Genomic DNA, 14,042 nt, shown 5'->3' with positions numbered 1-14,042 from the left:
AGTTCCTATTTTTACAGTGAAATTAGGTCAGTACGCTAAAGCATGATTTAAAGTTCCTTTTGTACAGTGAAATGAAGTCAGTAGGCTAAAATATGATTTAAAGTTCCTTATCCACAATAAAGTGAGGCGTACGGCAAAAGCACTTTTATAAAGTTCCTTATTCTACCTTATATTAAGGGCTATAGACAAAGCAACTATTTCGAAATCGTTATTCTACACTATAATGAGGTCTGTAGGCAGTCACTATTTAAAGTTTATATTTTTACACTATAATAAGGTTACACTATAATAAGGTTCATTGGTTCCTTATTCTACTGCAGTTACCTTAAGACAAAAACATTGTGTTGCAAAATATTCAAATAAGTCGTGATATCAAATAAATTCAGAGATGTTTGAGATCAGTTACTCAAATAATATATTCCTCTATTACATCCAGTAATTGAGGTGTGCGTGTCTAACGTTCGTCTATCTGTCTGTCATGTAACCGAAATAACTGGACAAGTGCCATTTGAGAGTCACACTTTCCTGGTTCTCTCTTTGGGGGGGGGGGAACTAGACAGATGCCGCCCCCCCCCCCCAACAAAGAAGTGAAAAGTGTTTTATGTGTAAGTCTATCCCCCAGGTATGTTGTTTGTTTTATTTTTATAGAAATAATTTTCAATCAAAAATTTAATTTTTTTAAATTTTTGATGGGGTATTTATATTCTCTAGTGTTATCTATAGGGGTGTTCATCCCAGCCAAGTTTCTTTCACCTAGCTCGAATTCGCTCCCCTTGTTCGTGTTTGTGACCTGTGCTAGAGGTCTTCTTAGTCTCGTGTTTGCTATATGTATATTGCTATGTGTGTGAATGCTATATTAGTTTCCGTGTTGAGACAGCATATCAGTCAAATTTCCCCAGTTTGCCTTAGTACTAGTTTTTAATTTTATTTTAGTAAGGGCAACTGAGCGGTGTACTATTTTCAATAGAAAAAAAAAAAGCAAAAAGAAGAAAAAGCCGAGTGTTTTTATGTGCGTGCTTATATGTGTCGCTCATCGCATAATTTTGAAATGAGGCGGGCTGTACTCGAGTGAGGGTCCATACTTTATTTATTTGTTGTATTTCACCCGACTCGAGTTTTGGCCCCCTCTGTTATTTATTGTGGCCAAAATTCCAATTTATATTAGTCAACTATGCAGTACGGGAGCTGTATAGTTAAGAGAGAGAGAGAGAGAGGTGTTGTGTTTGTTTTTGTGTTTTGCATGTACTAGTGTTCCATATGGGGTGTGTTTCCTTTTCCTGGTTCTTTCTTTCTACCCTGCCAAAAGCTAGCTCTGTCCTATTAATAGTAATGCCAGCGAGACTAATAATATCTTTAATACCGAGCCGTGTGCATAAGAGAGGGTGGATTAGACACTGCAAAGCGATATCTACTTGTTACCTCTTTTTTTGTTGTTGTTGTTGTTTGCTTAATAATATGAATCGGGAAGTATACTACTTTTAAAATATTGCACGTACCAATATTGAAATTAAAATGAATTACGACATGTAATTTCTAGTCCTGTACAACGAAACGAGAAATCGGTGACGCCTCAACGCACACGACAGGAAGTGATTTCCTGTGAAATATGACAACTGTAATATAACACTCGCACTAGCATAGTAACGTATTTTAACCACCTTAAAGCAAAGGTTTATTTTGTGAGCTGGTACTTTGTTTGGTCACGTCTGTGTGCAGTGTGGCACTCTTGCGTAGAAAGGCGGGATACACACGTAGCCTCTACTTTCATAGTTTCTTCGTCGGTGGATTAAAACAGAAACAACCACTCGGTTAACAATGGGTATATAACTATCTACCTTTGCGCCTGTGGGCTGATCTATATTTGAAGGCAAACGAATTGGGACAGATATAACAAAAAGGAGAGCATACCTCATAGCTTCGCGTTTCACGTACAATTGTAAGTATGAATATATATTACTCTCCTACCTTTGAAATGTCTTTCTAAATACAGGTAGCAGGGAATAATTACCCCCCCCCCCCATTGCAACGTGATGCAGGCTTAATTGCATTATATAATAATATATGTAACGGATAGTATATTGAAACTAATGTAGGAGCTGGTTCTAGATCAGGGTCACTTTATACCTTATTGTCATATACGGGAGTTTACATGTTTGTGTTCATATGTGGGCCATTCGGCGCCTAAAAAGTGTGCTTTTGCTTATAAAACATTGCTCTTCATTGCTATTGCTAAGGTACTTTATTGACACTTCGTAGGGGTAATATGGTAATAATGATGGCACGATTTGGGGGTTGTCATGCCGAGTTCTCTGTGCTTTTGTGATGTATTACCGGAATAATACGGTATTAATAATGATACGAATGTGGATTATCATAAACAGCTCACGGTGCTTTAGTGACACATTACGGAAGTAATATTTAGCTATGTGTCTGAGGCAACTTAGAGCTGCCACTAAGGAGGCGCTCGCCAGTTATTCTTACTTTTGAGAGAGTGACGTACGTAAGGTGGAGATGTTTGCATTATGAAACATGCACAATTAAGAGAATGTTGTCATACATTTATGTTACTTAGATGTCATGTGGCTGACATTTCTTTGGATATTGTACGTATGGAAATTGTAAATGATCTAAGCACATTGTTAACTAAAAATGACGGCTCCTTTGTGCTAAAAAAATCACCCTGAATTAGTCTAAAGAACACAATCTTTAGCATCTATTAAAACTGGGAAAATGCTTTTTGCCCAACTAGACAAAGCCAGCCTCTTTTCACAATTTGTCTCTAAAGTTCCGGAAGTGAAAATGTCTAAGTGGAGTTAGCAGTTTTTTGAAAGATGCACATATGGAGTAAGGCCAAGCTGTATACTCTATAACCCATAATACACCAATCAATCATACACCAAAATAAATGGAAGTAAATGTACTTCGAACAAAACGTAAGATTTACCAGGTCTTTTTTAAATAGGCAGTATAACCAGTGAGGCAACCCGGGGAAATTCCTTTTCTTTAAAATTCTAACCTGTGCAAAATCCCAAACTGTAGAGCACTACCTTAAGAACATTGTCCTCTAACGCCTCAGTAGGGGCACCACGACAGAACACTGTACCTCGGCTTCTCGAATCCCCGGGCCACCCACTATTTCAGCATGAATCGAACGACTGGTCTTTCTCTATATATCGATGCAAATGACGTTGAAATTATTCGTTCGCAAAACGAACTAGGTAATTTTATATAGGCCTACATTTCCAGACTCAAGTCAAAATTCACTAAATTACAAATGTGGATATCATGCACGATGCCGAGCTGATCACACGATAATGATGCCACGATTTGTCACACAGAGCTCTGTTGTTTTTAGTGATACATCAAGCGCATAATACAGTACTAATGATGCCAGTGTGTTGTCACACAAAGACGGCAATTCCACATGGAGATAGTTATGAGGAAGCTACGAACCAGTATACAGCAATCTAGCCGTTTACGGCGAGGAACTTTGCTAACGGCGCTTACTTAGAAGTGAACCTCCTTATCAGAAGTTGCAATGACACTTTAACCTATGTTGACGTTATAGCTGTCTTTCCTGTGACAAGTAATATCCTCAGTTCATAGTGGCTGATTATATGCCTCTTTGTTTCATCCTTTGTTATTAGCTTTGCATTCACTGCTCATTAACAGAACTAAGAAATATTCATATATGCAGTAAAAATTACAGATAATTTAAGTATCGTCTCTATTAAAGAAAATCAAATGCAGCTTTAAAGGTCACCGGCCATACTTTAACATTTTTCTTTTTAACATCAGATTTGCAATACATGATTACAAGTAGTTATACTCGCACAAAAAGTATCAAGTGTAAAGAAGAAATAATAATTTAATTACTCGAAATAGAATTATACAACGATGTTACTTCTCCTTAGCTACGATTTCCCACCTACAGAGGACGCCAACCGGAAACGACGTACATTTATTCCACAAGACGAAGTACATGCTTGTTGCTGTCCAAAAATAAAACACTATAAACTATGAATAGAGAACATTTAGATTAAAATATTGAAAACTAATTTACTGTTCAGCCTTTGCAAGTCGATGTGCGTGCAAGACGCACTAGATTGTGTCGCTTTTAAAACTGTAATATTGTTTTAATTTACTTTCAAAATTCCCGTTGTCACAGGTAAAAAGGAATCAATGCTGGCTTCCTTATGTCGACCGACTTTATAAAAAAAAGAAAGAAATCGACACACTTAAAGAATCCAAGGAACCAAAGTTGGCATCCTTATATCACCCTGTTCGATCCCACAGTTTCAATCCACTTTTGTCTAGTAAACAGGGTCTTTCGGAAAAAGAAAGAACCCTTTGGTCCCACCATCACTCTTTTGGTTACATCCATATGCAACACAGTATACCATATTTGCTCTACAAAATCACAATCGTAAGATATATCACATAGACATTTACGTGGGGAAATTAAAGACTTGAGTGGCTAGCTTAAATAGAATGGGTAAATGTACATCATATCCGTTTTTGGTACGTGGAAACTATCGATTGTTTACGGGGATTGCCGAATAATGTTTTCGTTTAAATAAGCGGAGTTTTAAGTTTAATTAAACATTTTTATAGTGTGCATACATAACAAATGCGTTTTGTTTATGACTATAATAATATCACACATTTGTACAATGTATGTAGCCAGTGACCTTTAACATTTCTTCTCTTACCATGAATTGGTGCGGTATGTGTGTCCTGAAATAACAGTTAGCTACAAAGGGAACATAATGTGCTAAAATATTGTTTTTATAAAAATCGCCACTTCTTGATGAAAACATTAGTTCCTAGTTTCTCAAATGGTTTCTAATGACTACACTGACTTGATAACTAAGACATACAGGCTACCATTTGTGCGAAATGGTAACAGTTGCACCTCGCGGGGATTTAGTACGTGTATTACAACTGAAAAAATCGCGAAAATAAAAAGAATTACAAGAAAGAAAATGAAATTAATGAAATTTTAACAAGGAGAAACGTACAGTGTATTTTCCATAATCCAAGTCCATTTGTTTTATTGTTATAATAAGGTCTCTGGCTACCTGAATTAATTTTCTATGGAGTGTACTATAGCTATATTTATACTCTGAACTTTTTAGGGACTTCGAAGTACTTTTTTAAATATTATACACAACTTATTACGCTCCATTTTGGTGTCATAGAAATTGAAACAGCGCTAACTGACTATGAAAATGTACTGTTTGTTGGCTACTTTCTTGATCAATAAGACTCCAAATTATTCTCACAATTTTTCTCCACCGTGATCCTGTCCGTCTACATGGGGAGCCGCGGTAGGTAGTTGAGGTTGGTTGCCTAATTTTCCTTGGGAATGGCACATAGCTACCATTTTCCTCGGCATGACAGAGCTAATATTGGGTTTAAAGTCCTTTTAAAACACCAAGAAAATACTACCCGTTTATTTAAACACGTGTTCATGATGTTTTGCGAGTCCACCTGTACCTATTAAGACGGCATACATGTATATATTAACGAGGATCTCGTGGATATCCGCAGAAAAAGAATAAATAAATAATCAAATCAATAAATAAAGATAAATAAATAAATAAATAAGCTGTGTTTGCCTGTTACGAAAATAAGCATCTATCAATTAGACAAAAGTGGTGGTGGTGGTGGTGAGTGGGTAATGAATAATTTAAAGATCGTGAGCACCTGATAAGTTTCAGTTTAATGATATCGTTTTATTTTATAGCTCTATGACACAAAAACCTGAAGTGATTGCGCTTCAAAAGGACGTAGTTGATGGGAATGGAAGAAAAATACCCATAGTTGCAGTTGGGAAATCCCATTTTCCCCTCGGTTTTATCAATTATAGGATACCGAATTGTGATATAGCCGGTCATCTAAAAGACATTCAGAATCTCACAGTGAGGAACGATGACGTTTTAATATGTGCATTCATGAAATCGGGTAAGTGTCTTCAAATCTGGAAACGTTATTTCTCTCAATTAATCTAGTCATTCTTATTTGGATACCGTTTATCTGTATTTGCTATCATAAGCATGAAGAAGAAAAAAAGACTTTGCAGTCGACCTTATAATGCGCTTGTACTTTCTTGTGAAGATAATGAGAAATAGGAAATTCATTTCATTTAAAAGTGCCTTCGTGTTATATATTTGCAATGCCATTGTTACCATACACACTTTATGACTGCGTCACATCATATTCACTTCATGACTGCGTCACAACATCTTTTATTATATGCTCATTTTTTCCTCCGTTAACTTTACATTATCAGAATCGTTCAATATTTTACGATATTGCACACCTTCATATTGCACTCACGCGCAGGACACGTGTGTCCAATAGTGTATTAGGAACTACTTTGTAAACAAATCATGTACATTCGCATAGTAGGCGCAGTACGTTTTGGTTGATTAAATTTGTTTATGAATGAATTAAAGCAGATGTTTCGTGGACTGGAACATACCAACTGCTTTTTTACATTTCACGTTAACTTTCTGATACATTGTTTCAGATTTTGCGATAGACACCAAATTTCATAAAATTGCTTGGTACCTACAAATAACATGCAAACTATAAAGGCATAAACTGTCTTCTTTAGCTGGTAATAAGAATGGCAAAAAATATACTTATAGATAGTTTTACATCCAGAATTTCCTCAAAATGTACTTTCTTAGTTCTGCAAATCCGAGTTACATGAGCCATGTCATGAGTTCTCAAACTTGATTACACCTTTTGAAATTGTACTGTAATTATCGGTTACTGCATTTGTATGGGAAAATATGAACGAGTTTTTTGGATGAAATACTGCACGACCTCAATATGAAATAAGCATTAAATTCAATAGCTTCCTTTTGATAATTGCAAGTGGAACACTTCATATTTTCCCCACATTATGATTTCAAATATTCAATGACAGAACAAACACACTTCCTTCTCCCACGTTGCTTCAATCCATGTATTTCATGTACAATTTGCACAGATGAATCCAGTCCAAAATAACGAACTTTCGTAGAATCGAAACAAAATACCAAAATCTATTCATTCCAGAACAAATGGAAACGTTGTTGCAATGCACATTCATTCACAATATGACTGCAAATTTCGATTTTAACTAGACACGCCATTTTCTTTCGAAAGTTATGCCGAGCGCGCGACTAAGTTCAAATTTATCTGGGTGGAGTTATGTGCGCATTAATAATGTTGTTGTTGTGTAGTGATGAATCTGCGCTTGTGTATTTAGTTTGGAATACGGCATACATTCATTTACGTTGTTTATTATATGCTCATTTTTTTTCACCGTTAACTTCACATTGTCAGAATCGTTTAGTATTACCCGATATTGAACCCGCGCGCCAATACACATATAGCATTCACGTGCATAAAGGAACTACTTTCTATTGTAAACAAACAGTGGAATGCAGACGTGAGCACTTTTGATTTGTAAACAAATCACGTACACTCGCGTAAGAGGCGCTTTACGTTGTGGTTGTTTAAATTTGTTTCTGAATGAACTAAAACAGATGTTTCGTGGACTGTCACATGCCAGCTGCTTTAACACATTCCGCGTTGATACAATGTTTCGGATTTAGGCTAGCTCCAGTTTACAACCGACGCAAGAACAGGTCCTTACAAATAACATACAAGAGACAAGTCATATAATGTCTTCTTTAGCTGGTGATAAGAATGGCAAAAAAATATACTTACAGTTTTACATTCTGAATTTCCTCAAAATGTACTTTCTTAGTTCTGCAAATCCGAATTACATGAGCCATGTCATAGGTTCTCAATCGTGATTACACATTTCGAAATTGTACTGTAATTTCGAATATAAGTGCAATTATATCCTCCTTACTGCACTTAAAATAAAATAAGCATTAAATTCCATAGCGTCTTTTTGATAATTGCTGCAGTTGAAAGACTTCATATTTTTTCCACATTATGATTTAAAACATTAAGTGACAGGAACAGAAACACATTTGCAGATGTCAACACGCTTCTCCCTAGCTTCATCAATCCCATGTATTTCATGTGGAATTGTCACATACAAATCCAGTCCATAATCACGAAATTTCGTAGAATCGAGAAGAATAAAATATATACCAAAATCTATTTATTCCAGATCAAATGGAAAAGTTGTTACAATGCACATTCATTCACAATATGACTCCAAATTTCAATTTTAACTAGACACGCCATTTTCTTTCGAAAGTTATGTCGAGCGCGCGACTAGTTCAAATTTATCTGGGCGGAGTTATATGCGCATTAATAATGTTGTTGTTGTGTAATGACGAATATGCGCTTGTGTATTTAGTTTGGAATACGGCATACATTCATTTACGTTGTTTCTTGTAGTTTATTTTGTTTATATAATAAAGCCTTAGGAAGAATAAAAAATGAGCACGTAATAAAAAGGTTACTGCATTTGTATGGGAAAATATGAACTCGTTTTGTCGGATGGATATATTGCACTCCCAAGGTCGTGCAGTATTCCATCCAAAAAAGAACTCGTTCATATTTTCCCATACAAATGCAGTAACCTATAAATACACTTTGCGTCACAACGTCATATACACTTTATGACCGCATCACTACATCATTCACACTTTGTGGCCGCATCACTACATCATTTACACTTTGTGACCGCATCACTACATCATTCACACTTTGTGACTGCGCCGCAACATCATATACTCTTCATGACTTCGTCCCAACATCTTATACACTCTGACTGCGTCACAACATCATAAACACTTCATGACTGTGTCACAACATTATATACACTTTATGTCCGAGTCACAACATCATACACACTTTATGACTGCGTCAAAACGTATACATTGTATGACTGTCACAATATATTACTTTAGGTATCTTTATTTCAGATGGAACTTTTCTTGAAGTAGGACTATATATTTTATCAGAAATTTTTAAACGCATAATTGTGAATATATATATATATATATATATATATATATATATATATATATATATATATATATATATATATATATATATATATCCACCTCCCAGGTACCCATTGGCTATGGGAGATCGTCCAGATGTTGTTACGAGGCAGTGCCGAGTACGAAACTAGAACAAAACTGTCCGCCATGATTGACATCCAGACACCAGAGCAACTGGACGCCATTGCTTCCCCAAGAGTTCTAAATACTCATCTGCCAGTCGACATGTTGCCAAGCGATGTATTGTCGAAACGCATCAGTATCATTCATATTATACGGAACCCCAAGGATGTGGCCGTTTCCCTTTACCATCATATCAACGCTATGGCGCCAAACAGGCAACCATATCCCGGAGGTTTCCAGGGTTTTCTTCCGCTCTTCATGGATGAAAACAACTGTATGGTTTCGTTTCTTTATTCATCATTATAACGGACTATCACAATGGATCATCTCCAAAAATGCAACAAAACAAAGTCTTGAAATCCTTAAATCCTATGCTGCTGTTTCAAAATATGAAACTAGTTTTGGTGTTTTCGGGTCTAAGTTGTGAGTTCACTACTTAATTTTTTGTTATGCTTTGGTCTAACATGCGAGTCGCGTTAAAAGACCTTTCGGCCGAGGTCGGGGTGGTCAAGAAATAGTATACCTTTGTCCTTGGACCATATCATAGTCTTTTTCTATTGCATGCTATTATTTTTGCAAGAATTTCTTATATTTTAGTGGAAAATTTACCAAATGGATTGATTAGTGTAACTATACTGATCTGTCACAGTAATATTGAGTTTGTGCAACTCAAAAACGCTGATGGCTTCCTTTTTTATTTTTTTAAATTTCAGATATACTTTATTATTGGTTCGATTACATTTTGGAATATGAACAGTTCAGGAGCAGACACAGACACTTTCCCATTCTTACCGTCTTTTATGAGAACTTGAAAAAGGTGAGAATGGTATTATGTCATGGCTTGAAAAGGCAACATGTTATCGGTGTGTGAGATTGGCAAATGTGGTCATGTATGGGTGACATACGTTGTGAGCATGTGTGAGTGACATATGTGGGCATGTATGGATGACATGTTGTGAGCATGTGTGAGTGACATATGTGGGCATGTATGGATGACATGCTGTGGGCATGTGAGTGAAATATGTCGTCATGAATGGGTGTCATTTTGTTGCCATGTGTGAGTGACAAGTTTGCTTGACAATGGTTAAATGTTGTATCGGTGAAATGTGGGCATGTCATGTTGGAGTGTATGGGTGCCATGTTCTAGGCATGTGTGAATGATATATGTGGGCCTACATGTTGTGGGTATGTGTGAATGACATATTTGGGCATGTATGGTTGAAGTATGTTGTGTGCATGTGTTAGTGACATATTATTTCTTAACACTATTTTCACAACATACAGAGACCACTCCGGTGGCCTAGTGGTTATAGCGTTCGCCTCAGATGCGAGAGGTCTCGGGTTCGAATCCCGGCCGAGTCATGCCAAAAGACTTATAAAAATGGTACTAGCCACTGCCTCGCCATGCGCTCAGTATTAAGAGGTTAGTGTTAGGACTGGTCGGACTGGTGTCAGGATCATGTGACTGGGTGGGACATCATGCTACATGTCTGGAGCATGATGCCCCAGTGCTAGACATTACTATAAACTGCCACACTGCAGACATCGTAGCGATATGACTGAAAAATTGTTAAAGCTACGTTAAAACACACATGCACACACACACACACACTTTACAGCTTCATCCGGGTCCATTACGAGAATAAAATATCCAATAACAACAGATTGGTTTTGAAAATAATTTATATTTTTTTTTTATCCCTTCATAAAATAACTGGGGAATTTTGATTTGGCTGATTATTGTTTATCAGTTGTAACCTATGCACCTACATAGCGATGTCCAATATTAACGTATTACCATAAGCATCAACCTGGTTTAATGTACGTTGATGTCAAAATTGTTATTAAATAAAATTGTAACAACCCTTCAGAATATGCTCCCTTGTTACGTTTTCATCTAAGCAAGCCCAGTTGGCAAAAGTCTAGCTAACTACTGGAAATACGCGTGTGTATTCTCATTTTCTTTGATCTTTGTAGTATCCAAAAGAAGAAATATTGAAAATTGCCCGATTCCTCGGCACCAGGTCAGATGACAATTTTATAGAAGAAGTCATGGAAAAAGTGGAATTTCACAAGTTAAAATTGGCTACTGAGATGCTAAAGGACGATGATTCAGCTAAATATTATATTGGCGGGAAGTCTTTCATTTATCGCAAAGGTGAGTTCATTATATGTTGCAATACTATTGTGTTCGTACATCTATTATTGTACATGGGCATATTATTTGCTGCAATATCGTTGCTTCGATGCAGTAATTATCGCCGATTCGTTACTGCGTGATGCTCGTTGATCCATGGTTTGGTCATGTTTGCTCCATTTTACGATCATCCATACCTAAGTAATCGTGTGTGTTCCATTTTTTCTCCATCATGGTTTTAGTAATCATTCAACGCTGGTACAAGTTCTTACAATTTGTGTTACAGTTATATTGACTGTTTAGATATTGGAATAGGGCGGACACGGAGGTGGAGAAGACCAGAAAATCCGATAAAACCAATCACAATGGATGAGCAACAGTTTCATCTGCATATGCCGTTATCGGGGATTGAGCCCGAGACATTAGAGGCGCAAAGTCTGCAGCAAATTAGCTGCCAGCACTTAAAAGGCAAGGCAAGAGTTTTTTTTGTAACTGACCAGATATGGATTTTTTCCTCAATAATACAGATGTTTTTGGATAGTTATTGATATATGTACGGATATTTTTTGCGATCGAAATTTTCATCGTTATGCAAGTGTTGAAAGTACCCGGAATTGCAGTGTAAACATCAATACAGGAGACTTTCTAAATCCTAATCACCTTTCCCTGCAATGATTGGCCTGCTTTTTCAAGGTTTGTCTCAACTGTCTTTTGATATAAACTGTCAAATGTTTAAAGCTGTTCAGTACTTGAAATAAATATTTTCGTGATTTTACTGATACACAAGTAAACGATTCCTTACACTATTTAAGCAAATATTATTATTTGTATTATAATAGTCCATGACTATTTGTCATGTATTTATGTTCCGTATGAATTTGGAGAGGAAGGATGTCAACATATATATCTTTCCTGGAGCTTTAGACGATGATGAAGGATTTAAACAATAATAAAAATTCTGTTTCACCTGAAAATTGAGACTGTGGAAAAATACCGAACACTTTTACAATGTGTAACGTTTTGCATTCTTTCTAGTCCACACACCATTTAGTATCTTATGACTGAATTAAAGTGCCAAGTCGTGAATGTTATTAATTTTTTTATATTTAATGTTGTCTTTTTACAGGTGAGGTTGGTGAATGGAGGAATTGGTTTTCGCAAGAGATGAATTCACAAATGAACATCTTGCTCAGGGAAAAATTGACCTCTTGCAGGTTAAAATTTAAATTCACGCCCTGAGCCTCAACTTTTGACCCTGTACCTATTTCCCATCGGTTAAAATGAAGTTAGTCTCTGACATCAGGAAGAAACTTATCCCATTGCTTTGCATTTATAAACTGTGGCTTTTAGAATATTATCCGGACCAAACCAAATCAGTGAGGTGTGCATAAAGTGCCGGTTTTATAATGCGCTTCATAATAGAAAATGTACACCGGTTTATAATGTGCTTTATCGTTGAAAATTCATACAGTGTTTGATCACAGAAAATTAATACCGGATTATAGTGTGATTCATCTTTTAAAATTCATACGGGTTTATAGTGTGTTTCATGATAGAAAATTTATGTCGGTCTATATTGTGTTTCATCCCTAAATATTTATACTGGTTGATATTGTGTTTCATAACAGTTTGTGCTTTTCCCAAGTAGAATAAACATTTTAAAATACCTCAGAGTGTATCGCTAATTTACACACAATGCATTGCAAACAGATTACAACTGACGGAGAAACCATAAATATCGGCGTATGTCAATATAAAGCATTTGTTAAATCCTACCTAACACGTACGCCATCTGGCGACTATACTAATTGCAGTATCTGCCAAGGAGTGATTTGTTTTGACAAGATTTAACTTTTCATGTGTTGACGTGTGGTCAAACACCCAATCAACTATCTAAACCATGAAATCAACCAACAACTGTCTCGCGTCGTGCTGAAATGTAATCTAGTCGCAGTTTTAATGAAGCTCCTTTGTGGAAACCCTATACAGTACATAAGAGATGTTACAAACGAGAGGAATATTTAGTGTAGATGTTTTCACAATCTTATTATAGTGACACTAGATAGGATTCCTGCATTTTAATCTTATGCAATATTGTAACTTCAACAGTAAGATAAAGGCTTGTACCATAATAAATGTATTTTTGCTAATAATGATAGTATCAAAGCATATTTCAGCAAATTTGACAACAGTAAACGCAACGTGCACTGGTCACGCAGAACAAATTGATGCTCGAAGTCTGGATCCACAGGTGTTTAAGATCAAACGCAATTCTCTTATATGTTGCTTACTCACCCAGGTAGATAAATCTGTCGTACATGGCCTTATTCTAAGATGATACAAAGTTATGACTTAATGTACTAAATGAATCTAACCTTACCTTGCAGTAATTGGACTGTGTGAGACTTTTCATCACTGTAATGTACCTGGCTGCTATTTCATTGACAAGACGATATTGAGACTAAGGAAATAGAGGTGGGATAGTCATGTATGCTTCAAACAATACAACCTATAACATAATATTTTCAAAACCTCCAGTGTAGAATCAGTATGGATCAAATCAAATTTTCTTGAAGGTCGCTTTATAATCATCACGGAAGACTTCAGTATTAACTTCAGTTTCGATATTGACACCAGATCGCTTCCTATGATGTAAAAATCCAACTCACATGTGATGAACATTCCAAAAAGAATTAAAGTCCCTTCTCTCTAACCTGATCGACTATATCTACGCGACCCATCATGACAATCTCTACGAGATTAACTAACTTTGTTTCCCCGTGGACTATTAGTGA

General features: G+C 36.2%; 1 protein-coding gene across 1 annotated transcript; it reads left to right on the top strand.

Moving 5' to 3' along the window:
- The first annotated feature begins 1,494 nt into the window (after positions 1-1,494).
- Positions 1,495-12,913, top strand: LOC149785616 (sulfotransferase 1B1-like). Its single transcript, XM_089979429.1, has 6 exons — positions 1,495-1,936; positions 5,750-5,967; positions 9,055-9,384; positions 9,824-9,927; positions 11,088-11,268; positions 12,374-12,913. The coding sequence occupies exons 2-6, from the start codon at positions 5,754-5,756 to the stop codon at positions 12,484-12,486; spliced, it is 942 nt and encodes a 313-aa protein (XP_089835555.1). The 5' UTR covers positions 1,495-1,936; positions 5,750-5,753; the 3' UTR covers positions 12,487-12,913.
- The last annotated feature ends 1,129 nt before the right edge of the window (positions 12,914-14,042 follow it).

The sequence above is a fragment of the Sinohyriopsis cumingii genome, chromosome 13 (assembly GCF_028554795.1).
Source record: "Sinohyriopsis cumingii isolate HCF-2022 chromosome 13, ASM2855479v2, whole genome shotgun sequence".
Taxonomy (NCBI): Eukaryota; Metazoa; Mollusca; class Bivalvia; order Unionida; family Unionidae; genus Sinohyriopsis; species Sinohyriopsis cumingii.
The sequence above is the reverse complement of the archived record's forward strand: the minus strand, read 5'-3'. Positions and strand labels throughout refer to the sequence as shown.